General features: G+C 44.5%; 2 protein-coding genes across 27 annotated transcripts in view; one reads left to right on the top strand and one right to left on the bottom strand.

Annotated features, from left to right (window-relative positions):
• Positions 1-19,169, top strand: part of GRIP1 (glutamate receptor interacting protein 1) — a 598,139-nt gene extending 578,970 nt beyond the window's left edge. For 15 of the 26 annotated variants that reach the window (XM_056574202.1, XM_056574211.1, XM_056574212.1 and 12 more), the window contains 3 exons: positions 10,590-10,823; positions 15,970-16,116; positions 17,000-19,168. In XM_056574202.1, the coding sequence (XP_056430177.1) occupies positions 10,590-10,823; positions 15,970-16,116; positions 17,000-17,236 (618 nt within the window). In that variant the 3' untranslated portion in view covers positions 17,237-19,168. Of the gene's footprint in view, positions 1-10,589; positions 10,824-15,969; positions 16,117-16,999 lie in introns of all 26 variants that reach the window. The other 11 variants (XM_056574218.1, XM_056574225.1, XM_056574226.1 and 8 more) reach the window with 1 other exon arrangement.
• A 153-nt stretch (positions 19,170-19,322) lies between these two features.
• Positions 19,323-27,065, bottom strand: part of HELB (DNA helicase B) — a 63,408-nt gene continuing 55,665 nt past the window's right edge. The window contains exons 13-14 of the mRNA XM_056574228.1: positions 24,600-25,139; positions 19,323-20,078 (exon numbers count right to left, since the gene is read on the bottom strand). Coding sequence (XP_056430203.1) covers positions 19,995-20,078; positions 24,600-25,139 — 624 coding nt within the window. The 3' untranslated portion in view covers positions 19,323-19,994. The remainder of the gene's footprint in view (positions 20,079-24,599; positions 25,140-27,065) is intronic.

A 27,065-nucleotide genomic window follows, 5' to 3' on the forward strand; every position in this document is an offset into this window, starting at 1 on the left:
CAGTGCCAGGTATAATGTGACCCAAGTGCTGATCACAGGACTCCTCTGTGCCAGGCATAATGTGACCCAAGTCATGATCGCAGGACTCCTCAGTGCTAGGTATAATGTGACCCAAGTCCTGATCGCAGGACTCCTCAGTGCCATGTATAATGTGACCCAAGTGCTGATCGCAGGACTCCTCAGTGCCAGGTATAATGTGACCCAACCTAAGTGCTGATCACAGGACTCCTCAGTGCTAGGTATAGTGTGACCCAAGTGCTGATCGCAGGACTCCTCAGTGCCAGGTATAGTGTGACCCAAGTGCTGATTGCAGGACTCCTCAGTGCCATGTATAATGTGACCCAAGTGCTGATCACAGGACTCCTCAGTGCCAGGTATAATGTGACCCAAGTGCTGATCACAGGACTCCTCAGTGCTAGGTATAATGTGACCCAACCTAAGTGATGATCACAGGACTCCTCAGTGCCAGGTATAATGTGACCCAAGTGCTAATCACAGGACTCCTCAGTGCTAGGTATAATGTGACCCAAGTGCTAATCACAGGACTCCTCAGTGCTAGGTATAATGTGACCCAAGTGCTGATCGCAGGACTCCTCAGTGCTAGGTATAATGTGACCCAAGTGCTAATCACAGGACTCCTCAGTGCTAGGTATAATGTGACCCAAGTGCTGATCGCAGGACTCCTCAGTGCCAGGTATAATGTGACCCAAGTCGTGATCGCAGGACTCCTCAGTGCTAGGTATAATGTGACCCAAGTGCTGATCACAGGACTCCTCAGTGCTAGGTATAATGTGACCAAGTGCTGATCGCAGGACTCCTCAGTGCTAGGTATAATGTGACCTAAGTGCTGATCGCAGGACTCCTCAGTGCCAGGTATAATGTGACCCAAGTGCTGATCACAGGACTCCTCTGTGCCAGGTATAATGTGACCCAAGTCGTGATCGCAGGACTCCTCAGTGCTAGGTATAATGTGACCCAAGTGCTGATCACAGGACTCCTCAGTGCTAGGTATAGTTTGACCCAAGTGCTGATCGCAGGACTCCTCAGTGCCAGGTATAATGTGACCCAAGTGCTGATCACAGGACTCCTCAGTGCTAGGTATAATGTGACCCAAGTGCTGATCGCAGGACTCCTCAGTGCTAGGTATAATGTGACCCAAGTCCTGATCGCAGGACTCCTCAGTGCCAGGTATAATGTGACCCAAGTGCTGATCACAGGACTCCTCAGTGCTAGGTATAATGTGACCCAAGTGCTGATCGCAGGACTCCTCAGTGCTAGGTATAATGTGACCCAAGTCCTGATCGCAGGACTCCTCAGTGCCATGTATAATGTGACCCAAGTGCTGATCGCAGGACTCCTCAGTGCCAGGTATAATGTGACCCAACCTAAGTGCTGATCACAGGACTCCTCAGTGCTAGGTATAGTGTGACCCAAGTGCTGATTGCAGGACTCCTCAGTGCCAGGTATAGTGTGACCCAAGTGCTGATTGCAGGACTCCTCAGTGCCATGTATAATGTGACCCAAGTGCTGATCACAGGACTCCTCAGTGCCAGGTATAATGTGACCCAAGTGCTGATCACAGGACTCCTCAGTGCTAGGTATAATGTGACCCAACCTAAGTGATGATCACAGGACTCCTCAGTGCCAGGTATAATGTGACCCAAGTGCTAATCACAGGACTCCTCAGTGCTAGGTATAATGTGACCCAAGTGCTGATCGCAGGACTCCTCAGTGCCAGGTATAATGTGACCAAGTGCTGATCGCAGGACTCCTCAGTGCTAGGTATAATGTGACCCAAGTGCTGATCGCAGGACTTCTCAGTGCCAGGTATAATGTGACCAAGTGCTGATCGCAGGACTCCTCAGTGCTAGATATAATGTGACCCAAGTGCTGATCGCAGGACTCCTCAGTGCCAGGTATAATGTGACCCAAGTGCTGATCGCAGGACTCCTCAGTGCTAGGTATAATGTGACCTAAGTGCTGATCGCAGGACTCCTCAGTGCCAGGTATAATGTGACCCAAGTGCTGATCACAGGACTCCTCTGTGCCAGGTATAATGTGACCCAAGTCGTGATCGCAGGACTCCTCAGTGCTAGGTATAATGTGACCCAAGTGCTGATCACAGGACTCCTCAGTGCCAGGTATAATGTGACCCAAGTGCTGATCACAGGACTCCTCAGTGCTAGGTATAATGTGACCCAAGTGCTGATCGCAGGACTCCTCAGTGCCAGGTATAATGTGACCCAAGTGCTGATCACAGGACTCCTCTGTGCCAGGTATAATGTGACCCAAGTTGTGATCGCAGGACTCCTCAGTGCTAGGTATAATGTGACCCAAGTCCTGATCGCAGGACTCCTCAGTGCCATGTATAATGTGACCCAAGTGCTGATCGCAGGACTCCTCAGTGCCAGGTATAATGTGACCCAACCTAAGTGCTGATCACAGGACTCCTCAGTGCTAGGTATAGTGTGACCCAAGTGCTGATCGCAGGACTCCTCAGTGCCAGGTATAGTGTGACCCAAGTGCTGATTGCAGGACTCCTCAGTGCCATGTATAATGTGACCCAAGTGCTGATCACAGGACTCCTCAGTGCCAGGTATAATGTGACCCAAGTGCTGATCACAGGACTCCTCAGTGCTAGGTATAATGTGACCCAACCTAAGTGATGATCACAGGACTCCTCAGTGCCAGGTATAATGTGACCCAAGTGCTAATCACAGGACTCCTCAGTGCTAGGTATAATGTGACCCAAGTGCTAATCACAGGACTCCTCAGTGCTAGGTATAATGTGACCCAAGTGCTGATCGCAGGACTCCTCAGTGCTAGGTATAATGTGACCCAAGTGCTAATCACAGGACTCCTCAGTGCTAGGTATAATGTGACCCAAGTGCTGATCGCAGGACTCCTCAGTGCCAGGTATAATGTGACCCAAGTCGTGATCGCAGGACTCCTCAGTGCTAGGTATAATGTGACCCAAGTGCTGATCACAGGACTCCTCAGTGCTAGGTATAATGTGACCAAGTGCTGATCGCAGGACTCCTCAGTGCCAGGTATAATGTGACCCAAGTGCTGATCACAGGACTCCTCTGTGCCAGGTATAATGTGACCCAAGTCGTGATCGCAGGACTCCTCAGTGCTAGGTATAATGTGACCCAAGTGCTGATCACAGGACTCCTCAGTGCTAGGTATAGTTTGACCCAAGTGCTGATCGCAGGACTCCTCAGTGCCAGGTATAATGTGACCCAAGTGCTGATCACAGGACTCCTCAGTGCTAGGTATAATGTGACCCAAGTGCTGATCGCAGGACTCCTCAGTGCTAGGTATAATGTGACCCAAGTCCTGATCGCAGGACTCCTCAGTGCCAGGTATAATGTGACCCAAGTGCTGATCACAGGACTCCTCAGTGCTAGGTATAATGTGACCCAAGTGCTGATCGCAGGACTCCTCAGTGCTAGGTATAATGTGACCCAAGTCCTGATCGCAGGACTCCTCAGTGCCATGTATAATGTGACCCAAGTGCTGATCGCAGGACTCCTCAGTGCCAGGTATAATGTGACCCAACCTAAGTGCTGATCACAGGACTCCTCAGTGCTAGGTATAGTGTGACCCAAGTGCTGATTGCAGGACTCCTCAGTGCCAGGTATAGTGTGACCCAAGTGCTGATTGCAGGACTCCTCAGTGCCATGTATAATGTGACCCAAGTGCTGATCACAGGACTCCTCAGTGCCAGGTATAATGTGACCCAAGTGCTGATCACAGGACTCCTCAGTGCTAGGTATAATGTGACCCAACCTAAGTGATGATCACAGGACTCCTCAGTGCCAGGTATAATGTGACCCAAGTGCTAATCACAGGACTCCTCAGTGCTAGGTATAATGTGACCCAAGTGCTAATCACAGGACTCCTCAGTGCTAGGTATAATGTGACCCAAGTGCTGATCGCAGGACTCCTCAGTGCCAGGTATAATGTGACCCAAGTCGTGATCGCAGGACTCCTCAGTGCTAGGTATAATGTGACCCAAGTGCTGATCACAGGACTCCTCAGTGCTAGGTATAATGTGACCAAGTGCTGATCGCAGGACTCCTCAGTGCCAGGTATAATGTGACCCAAGTGCTGATCGCAGGACTCCTCAGTGCTAGGTATAATGTGACCTAAGTGCTGATCGCAGGACTCCTCAGTGCCAGGTATAATGTGACCCAAGTGCTGATCACAGGACTCCTCTGTGCCAGGTATAATGTGACCCAAGTCGTGATCGCAGGACTCCTCAGTGCTAGGTATAATGTGACCCAAGTGCTGATCACAGGACTCCTCAGTGCTAGGTATAGTTTGACCCAAGTGCTGATCGCAGGACTCCTCAGTGCCAGGTATAATGTGACCCAAGTGCTGATCACAGGACTCCTCAGTGCTAGGTATAATGTGACCCAAGTGCTGATCGCAGGACTCCTCAGTGCCAGGTATAATGTGACCCAAGTGCTGATCACAGGACTCCTCAGTGCTAGGTATAATGTGACCCAAGTGCTGATCGCAGGACTCCTCAGTGCTAGGTATAATGTGACCCAAGTCCTGATCGCAGGACTCCTCAGTGCCATGTATAATGTGACCCAAGTGCTGATCGCAGGACTCCTCAGTGCCATGTATAATGTGACCCAACCTAAGTGCTGATCACAGGACTCCTCAGTGCTAGGTATAGTGTGACCCAAGTGCTGATCGCAGGACTCCTCAGTGCCAGGTATAATGTGACCCAAGTGCTGATCGCAGGACTCCTCAGTGCTAGGTATAGTTTGACCCAAGTGCTGATCGCAGGACTCCTCAGTGCCATGTATAATGTGACCCAAGTGCTGATCGCAGGACTCCTCAGTGCCAGGTATAATGTGACCCAAGTGCTGATCACAGGACTCCTCAGTGCTAGGTATAATGTGACCCAAGTGCTGATCGCAGGACTCCTCAGTGCTAGGTATAATGTGACCCAAGTCCTGATCGCAGGACTCCTCAGTGCCATGTATAATGTGACCCAAGTGCTGATCACAGGACTCCTCAGTGCCAGGTATAATGTGACCCAAGTGCTGATCACAGGACTCCTCAGTGCTAGGTATAATGTGACCCAACCTAAGTGATGATCACAGGACTCCTCAGTGCTAGGTATAGTGTGACCCAAGTGCTGATCGCAGGACTCCTCAGTGCCATGTATAATGTGACCCAAGTGCTAATCACAGGACTCCTCAGTGCTAGGTATAATGTGACCCAAGTGCTGATCGCAGGACTCCTCAGTGCTAGGTATAATGTGACCCAAGTGCTAATCACAGGACTCCTCAGTGCTAGGTATAATGTGACCCAAGTGCTGATCGCAGGACTCCTCAGTGCCAGGTATAATGTGACCCAAGTCGTGATCGCAGGACTCCTCAGTGCTAGGTATAATGTGACCCAAGTGCTGATCACAGGACTCCTCAGTGCTAGGTATAATGTGACCAAGTGCTGATCGCAGGACTCCTCAGTGCCAGGTATAATGTGACCCAAGTGCTGATCGCAGGACTCCTCAGTGCTAGGTATAATGTGACCTAAGTGCTGATCGCAGGACTCCTCAGTGCCAGGTATAATGTGACCCAAGTGCTGATCACAGGACTCCTCTGTGCCAGGTATAATGTGACCCAAGTCGTGATCGCAGGACTCCTCAGTGCTAGGTATAATGTGACCCAAGTGCTGATCACAGGACTCCTCAGTGCTAGGTATAGTTTGACCCAAGTGCTGATCGCAGGACTCCTCAGTGCCAGGTATAATGTGACCCAAGTGCTGATCACAGGACTCCTCAGTGCTAGGTATAATGTGACCCAAGTGCTGATCGCAGGACTCCTCTGTGCCAGGTATAATGTGACCCAAGTCGTGATCGCAGGACTCCTCAGTGCTAGGTATAATGTGACCCAAGTCCTGATCGCAGGACTCCTCAGTGCCATGTATAATGTGACCCAAGTGCTGATCGCAGGACTCCTCAGTGCCAGGTATAATGTAACCCAACCTAAGTGTTGATCACAGGACTCCTCAGTGCTAGGTATAGTGTGACCCAAGTGCTGATCGCAGGACTCCTCAGTGCCAGGTATAGTGTGACCCAAGTGCTGATTGCAGGACTCCTCAGTGCCATGTATAATGTGACCCAAGTGCTGATCACAGGACTCCTCAGTGCCAGGTATAATGTGACCCAAGTGCTGATCACAGGACTCCTCAGTGCTAGGTATAATGTGACCCAACCTAAGTGATGATCACAGGACTCCTCAGTGCCAGGTATAATGTGACCCAAGTGCTAATCACAGGACTCCTCAGTGCTAGGTATAATGTGACCCAAGTGCTAATCACAGGACTCCTCAGTGCTAGGTATAATGTGACCCAAGTGCTGATCGCAGGACTCCTCAGTGCTAGGTATAATGTGACCCAAGTGCTAATCACAGGACTCCTCAGTGCCAGGTATAATGTGACCCAAGTGCTGATCGCAGGACTCCTCAGTGCCAGGTATAATGTGACCCAAGTCGTGATCGCAGGACTCCTCAGTGCTAGGTATAATGTGACCCAAGTGCTGATCACAGGACTCCTCAGTGCTAGGTATAATGTGACCAAGTGCTGATCGCAGGACTCCTCAGTGCCAGGTATAATGTGACCCAAGTCGTGATCGCAGGACTCCTCAGTGCTAGGTATAATGTGACCCAAGTGCTGATCACAGGACTCCTCAGTGCTAGGTATAATGTGACCAAGTGCTGATCGCAGGACTCCTCTGTGCCAGGTATAATGTGACCCAAGTCGTGATCGCAGGACTCCTCAGTGCTAGGTATAATGTGACCCAAGTGCTGATCACAGGACTCCTCAGTGCTAGGTATAATGTGACCAAGTGCTGATCGCAGGACTCCTCAGTGCCAGGTATAATGTGACCCAAGTGCTGATCGCAGGACTCCTCAGTGCCAGGTATAATGTGACCCAAGTCCTGATCGCAGGACTCCTCAGTGCCATGTATAATGTGACCCAAGTGCTGATCGCAGGACTCCTCAGTGCCAGGTATAATGTGACCCAAGTGCTGATCACAGGACTCCTCAGTGCTAGGTATAATGTGACCAAGTGCTGATCGCAGGACTCCTCAGTGCCAGGTATAATGTGACCCAAGTGCTGATCGCAGGACTCCTCAGTGCCAGGTATAATGTGACCCAAGTCCTGATCGCAGGACTCCTCAGTGCCATGTATAATGTGACCCAAGTGCTGATCGCAGGACTCCTCAGTGCCAGGTATAATGTGACCCAAGTGCTGATCACAGGACTCCTCAGTGCTAGGTATAATGTGACCCAAGTGCTGATCGCAGGACTCCTCAGTGCCAGGTATAATGTGACCCAAGTGCTGATCGCAGGACTCCTCAGTGCTAGGTATAGTTTGACCCAAGTGCTGATCGCAGGACTCCTCAGTGCCAGGTATAATGTGACCCAAGTTGTGATCGCAGGACTCCTCAGTGCTAGGTATAATGTGACCCAAGTGCTGATCACAGGACTACTCAGTGCTAGGTATAATGTGACCCAAGTGCTGATCACAGGACTCCTCAGTGCTAGGTATAGTGTGACCCAAGTGCTGATCGCAGGACTCCTCAGTGCCAGGTATAATGTGACCCAAGTGCTGATCGCAGGACTCCTCAGTGCTAGGTATAGTTTGACCCAAGTGCTGATCGCAGGACTCCTCAGTGCCAGGTATAATGTGACCCAAGTGCTGATCACAGGACTCCTCAGTGCTAGGTATAATGTGACCCAAGTGCTGATCGCAGGACTCCTCAGTGCTAGGTATAATGTGACCCAAGTCCTGATCGCAGGACTCCTCAGTGCCAGGTATAATGTGACCCAAGTGCTGATCACAGGACTCCTCAGTGCCAGGTATAATGTGACCCAAGTCCTGATCGCAGGACTCCTCAGTGCTAGGTATAATGTGACCCAAGTGCTGATCACAGGACTCCTCAGTGCCAGGTATAATGTGACCCAAGTCGTGATCGCAGGACTCCTCAGTGCCAGGTATAATGTGACCCAAGTCCTGATCGCAGGACTCCTCAGAGCCATGTATAATGTGACCCAAATGCTGATCGCAGGACTCCTCAGTGCCAGGTATAATGTGACCCAACCTAAGTGATGATCACAGGACTCCTCAGTGCCAGGTATAATGTGACCCAAGTCGTGATCGCAGGACTCCTCAGTGCCAGGTATAATGTGACCCAAGTCGTGATCGCAGGACTCCTCAGTGCTAGGTATAATGTGACCCAAGTGCTAATTACAGGACTCCTCAGTGCTAGGTATAATGTGACCCAAGTGCTGATCGCAGGACTCCTCAGTGCCAGGTATAGTGTGACCCAAGTGCTGATCGCAGGACTCCTCAGTGCCAGGTATAATGTGACCCAAGTGCTGATCACAGGACTCCTCAGTGCTAGGTATAATGTGACCCAAGTGCTGATCGCAGGACTCCTCAGTGCTAGGTATAATGTGACCCAAGTCCTGATCGCAGGACTCCTCAGTGCCAGGTATAATGTGACCCAACCTAAGTGCTGATCACAGGACTCCTCAGTGCCAGGTATAATGTGACCCAAGTCGTGATCGCAGGACTCCTCAGTGCCAGGTATAATGTGACCCAAGTCCTGATCGCAGGACTCCTCAGAGCCATGTATAATGTGACCCAAATGCTGATCGCAGGACTCCTCAGTGCCAGGTATAATGTGACCCAACCTAAGTGATGATCACAGGACTCCTCAGTGCCAGGTATAATGTGACCCAAGTCGTGATCGCAGGACTCCTCAGTGCCAGGTATAATGTGACCCAAGTCGTGATCGCAGGACTCCTCAGTGCTAGGTATAATGTGACCCAAGTGCTAATTACAGGACTCCTCAGTGCTAGGTATAATGTGACCCAAGTGCTGATCGCAGGACTCCTCAGTGCCAGGTATAGTGTGACCCAAGTGCTGATCGCAGGACTCCTCAGTGCCAGGTATAGTGTGACCCAAGTGCTGATCGCAGGACTCCTCAGTGCCAGGTATAATGTGACCCAAGTTGTGATCGCAGGACTCCTCAGTGCTAGGTATAATGTGACCCAAGTGCTGATCACAGGACTACTCAGTGCTAGGTATAATGTGACCCAAGTGCTGATCACAGGACTCCTCAGTGCTAGGTATAGTGTGACCCAAGTGCTGATCGCAGGACTCCTCAGTGCCAGGTATAATGTGACCCAAGTGCTGATCGCAGGACTCCTCAGTGCTAGGTATAGTTTGACCCAAGTGCTGATCGCAGGACTCCTCAGTGCCAGGTATAATGTGACCCAAGTGCTGATCACAGGACTCCTCAGTGCTAGGTATAATGTGACCCAAGTGCTGATCGCAGGACTCCTCAGTGCTAGGTATAATGTGACCCAAGTCCTGATCGCAGGACTCCTCAGTGCCATGTATAATGTGACCCAAATGCTGATCGCAGGACTCCTCAGTGCCAGGTATAATGTGACCCAACCTAAGTGCTGATCACAGGACTCCTCAGTGCCAGGTATAATGTGACCCAAGTCGTGATCGCAGGACTCCTCAGTGCTAGGTATAATGTGACCCAAGTGCTAATCACAGGACTCCTCAGTGCTAGGTATAATGTGACCCAAGTGCTGATCGCAGGACTCCTCAGTGCCAGGTATAGTGTGACCCAAGTGCTGATCGCAGGACTCCTCAGTGCCAGGTATAGTGTGACCCAAGTGCTGATCGCAGGACTCCTCAGTGCCAGGTATAGTGTGACCCAAATCCTGATCGCAGGACTCCTCAGTGCTAGGTATTATTGTGACTCGATGATTATCACTGGACTTCTTAGTGCTAGGTATAATGTGACACGATGCTGATCGCAGGAGTCAATGCTTGCACTGAGAGAGTCCTGTGATCAGTATACGGTCACATTATACCTAGCACTAAGAAGTCACCAGGAGAATAGCCAAAAATTAGAAGCACTCAATCAGAAGTATATGAGCGCACAAATTAAAGGGTCCGGTGGAACAAATCTTAAACAGTCTACATAGGAAACCATAGATCAAAAATATAGTAGCATTTAGTAAAAAAAAAATATATAAAAAGAGGACACAATCCCATATGGGGTATGGAAAGAAAAAGATGTGTACTGGAGGGGGGATCCCACATAGCACAATACCTATATGCTCATACAAAATAGCAGATAAAAGGGATAACCCCTAAATAATAATTGGTCAATGCACCAGACTGATTACATCCCCAATTATAAAAACAAAAATATACAAGTGTTAGGGCCAATAAGGCTGAGAGTACAGAGAAAGTGCAGCATATAGACAAAGTACATGCAGTGTGCAGCCACAGGGTGGATCCCCGAACCCCAGTGCTAGGTATTATTGTGAAGGGCCAGATAGAACGTTCTGAGAAATGCAGAACCAGACACGTTATATTTCAGGGTTCCAAGAATAGAGTAGCATCCCTACACTAGAATTTCTTAACCAGATATCACATGTTCTCAGCCAGTATAACCAGCTCCACCCTGAACCATGACTGGAAAGCATTACATGAACAGTTAATATGAGTTGTTTCTGTTTTTGCCGAAGGCGACCATCATGTCCGGCAGCACACTGAGCCTGAATCATGAAAACTCTCAGCCTCGGGGGCAGTTGGGCCGACAAGCAAGTTTCCAAGAAAAGAGCTCTGTCAGACCACATTACAGCCAGAATACCCGGAGCAACACATTACCATCTGATGTTGGGAGAAAATCTGTGTCCATGAGAAAAATGAAACAAGAGATGAAAGAAATTATGTCGCCAACTCCTGTGGAGTTACACAAGGTCAGAATGCATCCCATTCTCTTCTTTATTGTTCTAAATCATGCGATGTTCTTAATTGTATGAGCTCAGATATTACAGATGATTTACATCCTAAGAGTTACAAATAGAATGGATTAGTGGCTCACCTTACCCTTATGGCTTATCACTTATGAGTGATCACGTCGTGTAACACTTATATAAGCTAAATGATAATAAAAAGAAAAATGTCTGGCCCTGCAGGCTAAATAGCAAGGTATGGCTAAAAAGCAATATGTAATATAATATGTAACAATGTAATAGCAAAAAGTTAGTTACAATATGTAACAAAATATCAGGGAATAAAGAACTCTTGTATGGAGAATAACTAATAGTCTGTTATCCCAATATGCTCTATAGTATTCTGTTCACATCTATGGCGGTAAATGTACCAATTGTTCAAAATAAAGAAAAAATAGCAATCAATGGTGTATAACAACATATCCTCTGCTGAGAAAGGGGTTACGAAATCCGAAACACGTTCAGTCTCCATTGCTTAAATGCTTTATGCTATGATTGCTATTGCCACTTACTGCCATAGATGTGGAGGAAGAGTGAAATACTGAGCTATTTTGAACGTATCAGAAGGCTTGATAGAGAACAACCAGCATTGGGGTATCACAGGACCCAGCAGCACAGACGCCTTGGATTACTGCCAGATTAAACATGTAGTGGCGATCTCATTCTCCTAATAAAAAAAACAACATTGGAATTCGAGCAGAGGAGGAAGAGAACCCTCCCTGATATATCCGCAGCACCCTGATGTCTCAGCAATCCTGGGTTTCTCCCACTCCACATGTGCAGAGAGCAAAACCGGGTACAGCCCGTAAATAGTGATTCTTAGTTACATATATTCACTACAACTTGCTTAGAATAGTGATTCTCCTCATACGGGGCCTGTAACCTACTGACAGCTAGAAAGTACCGCTATGCTCCTCGAGGCAGGAGGAAATGATAGCCAGACGGAGCCTGTGAGTATATGTGCACTACAGCATACAGCGCATAGAAGACTAAAGCGACTAAGTTAAACTAACGTTCTTTCTTGTGAAAGTACAGAGCTAAATTTTAAAAGGTTTTCTTGTATATAACAAAACATTACATAGTTCATAAGGTTGAAAAAAGACCAGAGTCCATCAAGTTCAACCTATATCCCTAATGAGTCCCTACTGAGTTGATCCAGAGGAATGCAAAAAACCCTCATACTAGAGGTAAAAATTCCTTTTCGACTCCAAATATGGCATCAGAATAAATCCCTGGATCAACGTTCTGTCCCTATAAATATAGTATCCATAACCAGCGATGATATTATTCTCCAAAAATCTATCCAGCCCCTTTTGAACTCTTTTACAGAGTTCACCATGACCACCTCCTCCGGGAGAGAATTCCACAGTCTCACTGCTCTTACAGTAAAGAACCCCCATCTGTGCTGCTGTAGAAACCTTCTTTCCTCAAGACGTAGAGGATGCCCCCTTGTTATAGATACAGTCCTGGGTATAAATAGGTCATGGGAGAGATCTCTGTACTGTCCCCTGATATATTTATACATAGTTATTATAAGCCTTCTTTTTTCTAAACTAAATAACCCTAATTCTGATAATCTTTCTGGGTACTGTAGTCCTCCCATTCCCCATATTACTTTGAACCCTCTCCAGCTCCACTATATCTTTCTTGCACACTGGTGCCCAGTACTGTACACAGTATTCTATGTGTGGTCTGACTAGTGATTTGTACAGCGGTAGAATTATTTCCTTGTCGTGGGCATCTATGCCCCTATTGATGCACCCCATGATTTTATTTGCCTTGGCAGCAGCTGACGGACACTGGTCACTACAGCTAAATTTACTGTTAACTAAGACTCCTAAATCCTTTTCCATGTCAGTCGTCCCAAGTGTTTTCCCATTTAATAAATAATCCCAGCCCGGATTATTCTTCCCCATGTGCATAACCTTACATTTATCAGTGTTAAGCCTCATCTGCCACTTCCCAGCCCAAACCTCCAACCTATCCAGATCCATTTGTAACAGTGCACTGTCCTCTATTGTGTTTACCGCTTTACAGTTTAGTATCATCTGCAAAGATTGCTACTTTACTTTTCAACCCCTCTACAAGGTCATTCATGAATATATTAAATACAATAGGACCCAAGACAGACCCCTGTGGTACCCCACTAATAACAGTCACCCAATCAGAATAAGTTCCATTAATAACCACGCTCTGTTTCCTATCACTGAGCCAGTTACTTTCCCCCAGCCCAATCCTTCTCATTTTATGCACTAACCTTTTATGTGGCACCATATCAAATGCTTTGGAAAAATCCAGATATATGACATCCAGTGATTCCCCCTGGTCCAGTCTGGAGCTCACCTCCTCGATCCCTCATAAAGCCATGCTGATATGTAGTCATACATTTATTTTTATCAAGATACTCCCAAATAGCATCCCTTAGGAAACCCTCAAACAATTTACATACAACCGAGGTTAAACTAACAGGTCTATAATCCCCGGGGTCACCTTTTTCCCCCTTTTTAAGGGGTCATGGGGAACAGTCCCTGTTACTATAGAGTCCCTGAATATTAAAAATAGGGGTCTGTCTATTACATTACTTAATTCCTTTAGAACATGGGGGTGAATGCCATCTGGACCTGGTGATTTGTCTATTTTTATTTTTTGTAGGTGGCACTGTACTTCTTCCTGGGTTAGACAGGTGACCTGTACTGGGGAGTTAACCTTATCACACTGTATTTCACCTGGCATTTCATTTTCCTCGGTGAATACAGTGGAGAAGAATTTGTTTAATATATTTGCTTTTTCCTGTTCCCCGTCTATAATTTCTTCCTCATCATTTTTTTAAAGGGCCTACACTTTCATTTTTGACCTTTTTTTTGCTATTTATATAGTTAAAGAACATTTTGGGGTTAGTTTTTACTCTCTTTGGCAATGAGTCTGTCTCTATTTTTTGCGTTTTTTTTTTTTTTTTTTTTTTTTTTTTACATATTTCACATTTTTCACTATAGATTTTTAATGCTTCTTCACTGCTGTCCTGTTTTAGTAGTTTAAATGCTTTATTTTTGTCATTTATTGCCTCCTTACCATTTTTTATTCATCCACATTGGTTTTCTTTTACTTCTGACCCTATACATCTTACAGTGAGAATTTGATATTTTTAAGAGTCTCCTATTTAGTGTCAGTATTCTTGTTTTTGAGGACAGTATCCCATTTTATATTGTTATGGGCTTCTCTGAGTTGATCGAACTTTGCCTTCCTAAAGTTCATCGTTTTTGTGGCCCCTCGAGAGATTCCCTTATTGAAGAACAAGTTATAATGTATTATATTATGATCACTATTTCCTAGGTGTCCATCTACTTGCACATTAATTACTCTGTCAGGTACGTTGGTTAATATTAAGTCTAGTAGGGCGCCCCCTCTGGTCAGCCCTGCACCATTTGGGACAGATAATTGTCTTTAGCTATAGTCAGAAACCTGTTTCCTTTATGAGATTGACAGGTCTCAGTCTCCCAGTTTATATCAGGATAGTTATAGTCCCCCATTATTATCACATCATTTTGATTTGCTGACTTGTTTATTTGCCTCAGTAATTGATCTTCTTCCTCTTCCATTGTATTTGGTGGCTTATAGCAACCCCCTATCAGAATTTTTTTTATTGTCATCTCCATATTTCTACCCATAATGACTCCACATTATCATTTCCCTCCCATATATCCTCCCGCAGTGCGGACTTCAGACTGGACTTTACATAAAGACAAACTCCTCCCCTTTCAGTTTTGTCCGATCCTTCCTGAATAGACTATGACCTTGCATGGAACACATGCAACTATTATATGTCTTTAACCCCTTAAAGACATATCCCATTTTGACCTTCAAGGGGTTATCCAACATAAAGTGTCATGAGATTACCATAACACTGTGGCTAGCTTTTTGTGAACTTGGATTTCCTGTTTGACTTTTCTTTTTTTGAATACAAATCCCACAATTCCATTTCCCTCCCTCCCACACATCAGCCACCCCACCCATTGAAACATAAATGAGCTGCATCCATCAAAAGACCTGTGGTTTTCAATCAGGGTGCCTACAGCTGTTACATTAGTTGTAGTTGATCTCTCTACCACCAAGCGATCAGTCCACCCATTAAAGCAGACAGGCTCCCTGTCATCAGCTGACTAGTGAATCAGGTCTCGGCCGCATTGCAACCTGGGAAAAATCTGAGACAACAGTCATTTTGTATGCTGTTAAAAATAAATATTGGAGTGAAAATCACAGAAGAATTGTGAGAAAACCATCACACACAGGTACAGACACTATATTATGAACTATGCTAACTTTACAGCCCCTGTATCATAGTCAAATAAAAAAAATTAAAAAATCCTGGAATACCCCTTTAAGGACACAGCCATGTGTTGCAAATCTGACCACCTTCACTGTATGCATTAATAACTCTGGGATGCTTTTACTTATGAATTTGATTCAGAGAGTTTTTTTTGTGACATATTCTACCTCAATATAGTGCAAAATTTTTGTCAATACTTGCATCATTTCTTGGTGAAAAATTTGTATTTCTAGACCCCTCTGGCGGTTTGTGGTGGCCTTTTTAGTACCACAACTTTCCTATGTTCTTTATTATGAAATAGGCTCCAGAAATGTTTGGCCACAGGATGGTGTGTTTTCTTGTCCTTTTATTGTGTGGCAATGACACCTCATCCCTTAAAGCATTAGGCACATTGAGCCAAATAGAGGACTTGCTGAACATCAAAAGAATGCTTTAATAACTGAGGATAGATAAACTCCATTATTAGTACAGTATTTCCTGTAGAAATGATAAGACAGAATGAGTATAGTTACTTTGCCTATCCTTTGCATTCTGAATCCAGACATTGATGGCTTATCACTAATGTGTGATCTGTGGGGATCCCAACCCCTATCTGCAGAGGATGAAATGTGCCACTATGTCTGGTACAAGAATGAAGGGGCTGTTTCTGCTCGGTGCATATTGCATAATCAATAATCAGGATAAATAGTGGAATTTGGTATTTCTCTTGGGTCAGTGAGCAGTTTATAATGTGCATGGGTTGGTATGGTAATGGCCGACAGACTAAATGTGTCACCTCTTCTTCAGATCTCTTTATTCAAGGACTCAGATAGAGATGACTTTGGATTTAGCGTAGCTGATGGTCTGCTGGAAAAAGGAGTTTATGTGAAGAACATTCGTCCAAGTGGACCTGGAGACATTGGGGGACTTAAGCCATTTGATCGCCTTCTGCAGGTACCTGTCCTCTCATCACTAGAGTAACACTTATCACCTTCCAACAAGATGTGTCTGATCAGAGGGGGAGGGTTCTGACTGCTTGGACCATCACCGATCACAAGAATGGTTTCTCTTGTTGCCTGTATGAATGGTGCAGCGGTTGTACCTGTGTGCTGACACTATTTTCCCTAACTAGGCATTTAATATTCGCTTCCCCCACTCTTATGATTTCCATTCCTTTGTCAGTTTGGTTTTGGTTTTCTCTTTGTCCAACACGACAGAAAACGAGAAAGTTAAACAGATTTGTAAACTACTTCTATTAAAAAATCTTAACCCTTCTAGTACTTATCAGCTGCTGTATACTACAAAGAAAGTTTGTGTTGTTCTTTTCAGTCTGACCACAGTGCTCACTGCTGACACCTCTGTCCATATCAGGAACTGTCCAGAGTAGCAGTCAGACAAAAAAGAACTATACAACTTCCTCTTGAGCATACAGCAGCTGAAAAGTCCTGGAAGGATTAAGATTTCTACATAGAAGTAATTTACAAATCTTACTTTCTGGCACAGTTGATTTAAAAAAAAAAAAGAAAGTTTTCCGCAGAAGTACCCCTGTTTAAGGGCCAAATCACACTGTGATGTACTGTCTCCACTGACAGCAATACATATGAGTGCATTTCACAAAAAGAAGAATCCTATTGAAAACAATTGGAGACTGCTGCATCAAAATTTCCAAGCAGAATGTCTCCACTTGGAAATTCTGTCGTGTGAATGGGACCTTAGACGCCCTATGCCAGCTTAGCAGTCTTTCCAGGGAGATGCACTACACCCATATAGATATGATAACAGATATATCATGTGGTCACGGTTACTTGATATGACAGCTTGTCCTTTCTTTTCTCAGGTAAATCACATCCGCACCAGAGACTTTGACTGCTGCTTGGTTGTTCCCTTAATAGCAGAATCTGGTAACAAACTAGATCTGGTCATTAGTAGGAATCCAATTGCTTCTCAGAAGGAGGCCAGCGATGGCTCAAGCCTTCCTGCAGGAGAATGGACTGATCACGCTGACACCTTTCCTCAACCAACCAGTGGACGGCTAGCAGCTATGGATATAAGAGACTCAACAAGTACATTATAGCAAAAATTATTTTTAGTCCAATGACTTGGTAGCAAAAATCAAAAAATATACAAACTGGTGCTAAATCCCTGTCATATGACTGATCTGTGACGTTTAAGACACAGATGTCACTCTGGGGCTTTACTGTTAAGCACAGGGGATCTAAAACACTAGGTAAATGAAAGATACTCCGAGCACCTGTCAGGAGTAACACACACTGCTATGTCGAAACTTCTCCGAATAATAGTGCCATTCCAAGCTTAGCCTTGAACAAATATGGGGCTTTTGTGACGTGCAATGCCCGTGGACTAGAGGGAAACTCCATCCTTTTAAGAAGACCCTTGCAATGAATGAGCCTGTTGCATCTTTTAGCTGCTAAGACTTTAAGCAGAATTTTTTTTAAAGCTAAGTTTTAGATAACTTCTCCCCGTTCACCCTGACAATGGTATGTCCGATTGTCATCCTTTTAAGCAGACCTCTGGTACACGTGCTCCCTGTACTGTGTGTGGTTTAGTCTTAAGTTAACCCTCTACTTGATTCTTGCAGTAAGGTCTTCATTAGTTTGTATCTGTTTTTGGGCTGCTATTTAAATTGATATTAAAGATTCTAACATAGCATTGGTTAAAGATTTTTAGAATTTTTTGGCGCCTGAAGTCATTTGTTTCATATTTCAAGTCCTTGGCCTTTTTAGACGGTGTCCGAGGCATCTCCGGTGAAGACGTTTAACCCAAGCACTGGTGTTTGTGTAGTATAAATAAGGTTTAGCATCAAGCCGTTTCCTCTGCCATCCTCACTGTTGTTTTAGAAGTGTACATGTGTTAAAGAGCTGTGCCAGTTGTCTATCCCTGGAAGCAATAACATGGTTCCTATTTTGATTGGATACTCACCAGCAGCTCTGTTTGCGATACTTAGCAATGGCATCTGCTGAGCAGGAGGGGATCCAGGAAGCCTCCATCTTGTGTGTTTGAATCTTCGCACTACAGTCTTTTTTGGTACAGCTACATGGATAAATTATTCTAACCTGTGCAAACATAAGGTTTTAAAACACTGCCAGTCAAAATATGAAGTGAACTAATACAGTCAAATGGGAGAAAAGAAAATCATTTATCATAAGTCAATTAAATATGTATTTTTATTTGTAACAAACAAGTATTAAACTGTAAAGTATTTTTGTACAAATTTAATACTTTAATAGCATGAAATCTATTGTCTTATGTATGGTTTTGGGAAATAAACCTGTTGAAACTTTGTATGGAACAATCATACTGTAAAAACTGAATAAACAATGCTGTAAAAACCAATTCCATGCCATATTACTATAAAGTGCAAACATGATTCATGGACCCACTTAGATTCCACATCTGAATAGCTGCATATAAGAAAACTAAAAATGGCATACTGGGGAAACATTTCTACATTACAAAGAGCTCAGGGTTCGAAATGAGCGAAGTTACCGTGATTCGTCACGAACTTCTTGGCTCGGCAGTTGCTGACTTTAGCCTGTATAAATGAGTTCAGCATTCAGGTGCTCCGGTGGGCTGGAGACTCTCTCCTAGGACTCTATCCACCTTTTCCAGCCCACAGAGCACCTGAACTAATTTATACAGGCTAAAGCCAGCAACTGCCGAGCCGAGAAGTTTGTGACGAATCGAATCACTGTAACATCACTCATCTCTACTCAGGGTGTCAGAGAGAATGTGCCAGTGCTGTTCCCTGTTCTCCATTTTGATGTATAAGATCGCTGGTTGAAGAGGTGACCTCTAGGTGTTGGGATGGACACAGAAAGCGCTGACAGAGGGGAAACAGCAGCAGGTGACTATGCTCCCTCCCCCACAAACTTTTTTTATTGTAAAAATATTTTTCTGAAATATCCGAATTAGAGATGAGCGAACTTACAGTAAATTCGATTAGTCACGAACTTCTCGGCTCGGCAGTTGATGACTTTTCCTGCATAAATGAGTTCCGCTTTCAGGTGCTCCGGTGGGCTGGAAAAGGTGAATACATTCCTAGGAAAGAGTCTCCTAGGACTGTATCCACCTTTTCCAGCCCACCAGAGCACCGAAAAGCTGAACTCATTTATGCAGGAAAAGTCATCAACTGCCGAGCCGAGAAGTTCGTGACGAACTGAATTTACTGTAAGTTCGCTCATCTCTAATCCTAATGGTAGAATACCATTTTCATTGGTTAAAGCAATGTTACATTGTCAGAACTAACAAGTACAGAATGATCTATGCATGCACACTCCAAGCATTGTAAACATTGGGCATCAACTACTGTAATATTACAACATGAAAGTCCTAGGTTGTAAAGCTTGATGCCAGGGAGTGTAAACCTGCCATCTGTCAGAAGATAGCAATAGATAGGCAAAGGGAAAAGACTGTCCTTAAATAGGAAAATGAATGCACTCGGCCAATTCACTTCTACATTGATTTAGTAAAACAAAAAGGGATTTTGCCTTAATAACCTCAAGATATATAAACAGACACTGGAGATTCTTTTGCGTTGTATAAAGTACCGCAATGGATTCATCAATACTAAAATTCCTTCATCCCATCTAGCACCAGGCCATTGGTAACATTTTCAACCCGTAATTATGTATTCACATTGAGAAGTTTCTAACACTCTGTTGCTTGAGCCTGCAAAGTCCAAATGTGTTACTTTATATATAAAAACATTAAAACAAACTATGAACCGTTCCAAACGTAGTAGAAAATAAGTCAACTATAGTCCTTAGAGGATGGAAAAGAGATACTACTTGTAGCTGGAAGTTATTCAGATTTCAAAACAGCTTTTTGGGACAAGGACTCTGGAGACTCATGAGATGAAGCCTTTGACTGTTTGTAGGAGATTCTTCTGTCCAGTCCTGCAGATGAAATATAGAATTGGTACAGTTTAATTCATTTTGGACACTGGAAATGTATACTATAGTAAAGTGAAGTGTGTACATCAGATCAACGCTGCATCATAAATAACCCTGCTTATAAATAGGCACATACTACAAACCCCACCCCACAATTTCTATTACTTTAAGAGTTTAAGTGTTTGTGTTCTGCAACATAAAACTGCTAGAAATTTCCACTGTGATTTCAATTACGCCAACAACTGGTGCATCTTTATGGTACTTCACGTGTGTATTTTTGCTGCTGATTTGCTACTGCAGATTTTGCTGCCCACTGAGTTTAACCTTAAAGGGCCACTCCGGTGGAAATACATTTTTTTTTTTTTTTTATGAACTGGTGCCAGAAAGTTACAGATTTTTAAATTACTTCTATTAAAAAAAATCTTTATCCTTCCAGTACTTATTAGCAGCTGTATGCTACAGAGGAATCTTTTATTTATTTATTTTTTGTCTTTTCCACAGTGCTCTCTGCTGACACCTCTGTCTGTGTCTGGAACTGTCTAGAGCAGCATAGGTTTGCTATGAGGATTTTCTCCTGCTCTGGACAGTTTCTGATACAGGCATCAGGTGTCAGCAGAGAGCACTGTGGACAAGACAAAAAAGAAATTCAAAAAGAAAAGAACTTCCTCTGTAGCATACAGCTGCTAACAGTACTGGAAGGGTAAAGATTTTTTAAGAGAAGTAATTTACAAATCTTACTGTACAATAACTTTCTGGCACCAGTTGATTTAAAAAATAAAAAAGTTTTACACCGAAGTACCTTTTTAAAGTCCTTCTGGGTGTTATACGTCAAACTCTCTGGCCCTGCAGAAGCTGTTCAAGGATTTAAAGTGGCTGCTTTAAATCATGTAACTGCAGTGGCTTCTGCAGGTCCAGAGTCCCGCTGCCGCCCGATTCCCATGTCCCTCCCCAGCTTTCATATTTACCTGCCGGCGCACTCCTGCGCTGTCGGTATGTGCTGCGCACTGACAAGTGACGTCCTCAATGTGATGTCACTTGTCAGTGCACAGGACGCCATTGGAGCCGATTGACCCCATTGGAGGACACAGATGGGAATCGGGTGGCGGCGGGACTCTGAACTCTCAGAAGCTGCTGCAGTTACATGACTTAAAGTGGCTGTTTTAAACTTTGAACCACAGCAGCTTCTGCAGGGCCAAAAAGAGTTTATCGCGGTATACACACACCCTCATTTTAACAACAATATTTTTGTAAAAAAACTTTTACCCAAATTTCCTTGGAAAAATTATGATGCGTGTTATAGGCCAGTGTATATTTTCCCCTGATAAATATGGTACATGTGAATGCACCCTTAGACTATGTTCACACGGTTTTTTAAACCTTTAAAAAAAATAAAAATAAATAAAAATCGGGAAAAACTGTGTGCATGTGCCATGATCCATCAAAATTGTGTTTTTTTAAACCAAGTTTGCCTAAACAGCATGGACCACGGGGTACTTTTTTCTCCCCTTTTTACTTTCCAGCTGTTGAATTGTATTTAAAAAAAACGTGGCTGTTGACTTACATCCTACAATTCAGGGAATTTATTTTTAAACCAATTTTGGTTTTATAGCATAAACAGAGAAAGAAAAACTTACAAAATGAGGTGCCAATAAATATCAATGTCACCTAGAAGTATATACAAAATAATTTCACATTTATCAGGAGCATAAGCTAGTGTTTCCCAACGGGGGTGTCTCCAGCTGTTGCAATATTTTGTTACCCTGCTGGAAGTTGTAGTTATGCATTTTGGATCCAGTGGTTATCATATGATAAAGGATCTTAGCAACCACAACCGTCTCCATTTATATTCTGGTTATCAAATCACTTTCCACTATAACCGAGCCAGCTCCCCACAGTCCCAGGAGAGAGGAACACCTCGGACAGTTAGCATCTGCCATGTATCCCATTTTCCAAGATATAAAGGTCCAGATCTATCACTGAAACCAAAACGGTCTTATTTTTCCCATAACAACCAATCAAAGCTCAGCTTTCATATGTTAACACGTACTGGTAAAAAAAAAAAAAAAAAGAGCGGATACATTAAAAGAATTATGTCAGCTCTATTCTAAGAGCTGCAGCCACCATGGCATAACTATCAGTATATAACAGAAAATTGCCACCCCCACCAGCTTCAGTGACAGTACACACTAATACAAATCACATTTTATTGCTTAAACCCCCCCCCTTAGTACAATGGACATAAATGTACGTCGTGGTGCGGTGGTACATAACACACCAGGACGTACATCTACGTCCTGTACATGACGCGAGTACCGGACCGATGCTCACATCATGCACAGCGGGTGCCAGCTGCTATTAGCAGCCAGGGATCCGCCAGTTATGGCAGACATCAGCAATTCTGCTGATGTCAGCCATTAACCCCTCAGATGCATGATCAATACAGGCATTACATTGGATGATCGGATCACCTGCGGCACTGCTGGGGGATCCGATCATCCAAAATGGTGGCTGAGGTCTCCTCACCTTCCTCCACCTCTCTTTTGGGTGTCTTGAGCAGACCAGAGAAGATCGCCGATAACACTGATCAGTGCTATGCCTATGTATAGCCCTGAACAGTATTCGCAGTCTAATTGCTATAACTAGTCCCCTATAGGGATATAAGGACATTATTGGCAAGGTAATTGCCGATACAGATCATGTCCAAAATCGTGAATATCGGACGATAATATCTGCCAAACCGATAATCGGTCGATCCCCAATATGGAAAAATGGAAAAGTTATAGGTGGCCAATTTTAAACATACTTATTTTGTTAAAAAAAGAAAAGAAAAAAAAAAGGTTGAGATTTTTCTTTAACCCCTTAAGGACATGTGCCGTAAATGTACGGCGCTGCATAGCACCTCTTAGCTGTGATACGAGTGCAGGAGCTGCGCTGACTTCATTCCCGGCGGCTGTCAGCAGCCGCAGACCCGCCGGTAATGGCGGACATCAGCGATCGCCCTGATGTCTGCCATTAACCCCTCAGGTGCCGTGATCAATAGAGATCATGGAATCTGCGGCAGTGCAGCACATATAATGGCTGATCTGATCAACCGTGGCACTGCCGCAGGGATCAGATCAGCCAAGATGGCGGACTGAGGTCCCCTCACCTGCCTCCATCCGTCTCCCGGGGTCTTCTGCACTGATCTGCCTTCCAGCAGACAAGAGCAGAAGATCACAGATAATACGGTACTTTGTAAAATAAATGGAAAAAATAGTTTTAAAAAATTTGAAAAATCCCCTCACCAAATAAAGTTTTAAATCACCCTTTTTCCCCATATTAATACATAAAAGTGTAAAAAAAACTATATTTGGTATTGTTGCGTGCCTAAGTGTCCGAACTATAAAAATATAATGTTAATGATCCCCCTACGGCGAATGGTATACACGTAAAAAAGAAAAAGGGAAAAATTTCTGCCTTTTTGTCACATCAAACTGCAAAAATTTTTTATAAAGCGTGATCAAAAAGTCACATATATGCAAATCTGGTACCAAAACAAACTACAGATCATGGCACAAAAAATTTGCCCTCACATCCCTGAATACGGAAAAAAAAAAAAAGTTAGAGGTGGTCAAAATAGGGCAATTTTAACCATACTGATTTTGTAAAAAAAATGTTTTAAAAGCAGTACAATAATTGAAATGTATTAAACCATGGGTATCATTTTAATCATATTGACCCAGAGAATAAAAAACGAAACCCCCCAAATTTGTTAAATTATGATTTTCATTTAAATTATCTTACACAAAAAAAATGTTTTTTGGGTTTACCATATATTTTAGGGTAAAATAAGTGATGTCATTACAAAGTCACACAAAAAACAAGCCTTCATATGGGTCTGGGAATGGAAATATAAAAGAGTTATGAATTTTTTTGAAGGCGAGGAGGAAAAAAATTGGCTGCGTCCTTAAGGTGAAAATGGGGTTAAGTGGTACAATAATAGAAAACATGTAACCATGGGTATCATTTTAATTGTATTGACCCACAGAATAAAGACATGTCATTTTTACCGTAAAATGTACAGGGTGAAAACAAAACCCTTCAAAATTTTCGTAATTGTGCTTTTCATTTAAATTTGACACAAATAATTTTTTGGGTTCGCCGTACATTTTATGGTAATATGAGGTGTCATTACAAAGTACAATTGGCTGCGTAAAAAGCCCTCACATGGGTCTGTGGATGGAAAAATAAAAGTTATGGATTTTAGAAGGCGAGGAGGAAAAAACGAAAACGCAAAAATAAAACTGGCCTGGTCCTTAAGGGGTTAACCAAGTTGCATGGAGGCGGAGCTTCCCAAGTGTCACAGCTTGGCACACCTCACTCAAGCAGGGGCGGTGAGGTGAGCAAGGAGGAGTGTCATTCTGTGGCACTTGAGAAGCTTCTCTCCACCCTCTTGACACTTTTTGTCTTTTGCTGGATAGTTACTTCTATTATACATATGATTTTAATCACTGACCATACAAAGACGAGACATGAACACCTTACCGTATTGTTGACTCTTATCTTTGGAGGAGTGGCAGAATCATCTACAGGATCTCCTGTTCTCTTCTGAGTAGGGGAAACCTCCAGCACACAGTCTTGTAAGCGATCAGGTGTTGTACACCTTATGTCATTTCCACATTCCAGTCTTTCACCACAACCAGAGGTAGAAGAACCTGCTATGGGGGTAGTAGACACAGGTAAGCAGAAAAGGTGCGGAGGTGATTTAAGCTGTGTATAGGGAAGGGGATGTGAAGTCAGGGAGATGTCAGGTTCCTGCTCTTCTTCTGCCTGACTGCTCTCTGGGTGTACAGAAGTAGCTGTTGGCTGTGCAAAGGTTCTGCTTTGAGGTAATTTATCTTTCAGACGCTGCTTTAGTCGGGTCTTTCTTTCACGCGCCTTATTGCTAATTGCTTTGTCAAGCTGATCTTTTTTTGCAATTATATATACACGCTGGCAGCCTCTTGTTACAGCAGTATATACATGTTTCCAGTTCTGTCTCCCAGTAGTGCCAAGAACATATACAACAGTATCTTCTTCTGAACCCTGGATCCAAAGAGAAAGAAAACATATGAAGCACTAGGAAAAGGCCTAAAATATAGGATACTTTCTATTAGGGCTGGGTGGTATACCGGTTCATACCTAATACCTAATTTTTTGGGCTGCACGATATGAATTTTCCCCCATACCGCAATACCGGTTGGGCCCCTCCCCCTCAACAATGTATTATCAGCCTAGTGCAGCGCTGTCCCCACATCGGGGAACTAATCCTATGTTACCCACCAGCGCTGTTCTGCCCCCCCCAATTAATGATCAGCCCAGCTGGGTACTACTCACAGATGTCAAGCACTGCCCTCCTCCTCTTTGTTGGGGGCCTCCGGGCGCTGGAACTCTATACTGTACGCCAGTGGTCTCCAACCTGCAGACCTCCAGATGTTGCAAAACTACAACTTCCAGCATGCCCGGACAGCCGTTGGCTGTCCGGGCATGCTGGGAGTTGTAGTTTTGCGGCAGCTGGAGGTCCGCAGGTTGGAGACCACTGCTGTATGCTGTATCCCTATGCCCGGGCAGCAAAAGATAAAGAAAATAAACTGTAACTCACCTACGTCGGCCACACGCTGGGGATGGGAACATCGGACAGCAGTCAGCCAATCACCGGCCGCAGCGATGTCCCGCCCCTGCCAGTGATAGGCTGAGCGCACTGTCATGTAAGGAGCTCTGGCCGGCTTCTTACATGACAGTGCGCTCAGCCTATCACTGGCGTACAGTGAGTTCCATCACCGGCGGCCCCCAACAAAGAGGAGGGCAGTGCTTGAAGGTGACATATGTGAGTAGTACCCCGCTGGGCTGATCATTAACTGGGTGGAGCAGAACAGTGCTGGCGGGTCACATGATTTGGGGGGGGGGGGGGGGGGAGAAGCCGAACACCGCGTGCAGGTCACATGATTTGGCGGGGGGGTGGGGGAGCCGAACACTGTGCGCGGGTCACATGATTGGGCCGGGGGGGTTGGTTGGTTAGGCAGAACAGCGCTGGCGGGTCACATGATTTGGGGGGGGGGGGGGTTGTGAAAATACTGTTATATACCGTGGAACCGCCGTAAGTAAAAAAAAAAAAAATACCGTGATACACATATTTGGTCACACCGCCCAGCTCTACTTTCTATAAATGCTACAGCTCAAGAATGTGCCTTTAGCTGCACAGCTATAGGCTAAACACACCAGCAGCTATCTTCTATGAAGTATACCAGACTGACTAGTCATAATTGTCTGCTGTGTTACCGAGAAAGAGGGGCTGCATATCCAGCCATTTTATCTACAAGCAAGTCATTCCATCTTACTAAGGCTCCTATGAAAAAAAACAGCAATAGAAAACCACAAATGAGCTGTAATAAGCATCACAAGGAAAGGCTCCAGCTACAAAATATAGATTCATTTTTATTAAAAAAGTAAAAAAAAATTACAGAAAAAGTACATATAAAATATATATCATAAAGGCACTATGATGCACACATTGAAAAATGTGAATGGGACAGACAGAAATTATGGCAGGCAAAAATTTTACATAAACTCACATATGATCTAGAGCAGTGGTCTTCAACCTGCGGACCTCCAGATGTTGCAAAACTACAACTCCCAGCATGCCCGGGCAGCCAACGGCTGTCCGGGCATGCTGGGAGTTGTAGTTTTGCAACATCTGGAGGTCTGCAGGTTGAAGACCACTGGCGTACAGTATAGAGTTCCAGCGCTCAGCAGCCCCCAACATGCTGGGAGTTGTAGTTTTACAACATCTGGAGGTCCGCAGGTTGAAGACCACTGATCTAGAGGCTCATATTAATGAAGGCAGTTAAGAAAGTGCTGCACGTAGTATACCAGGAGGTCTAAACACAACACTGGGGAGATATAGGACACAAAAAGAACTCGCTCCATAACCACATGAGAAGCCAGGCACAATAGGGGTTGATTAAACAATAA

Source organism: Hyla sarda, chromosome 4, assembly GCF_029499605.1.
Source record: "Hyla sarda isolate aHylSar1 chromosome 4, aHylSar1.hap1, whole genome shotgun sequence".
NCBI lineage: Eukaryota > Metazoa > Chordata > Amphibia > Anura > Hylidae > Hyla > Hyla sarda.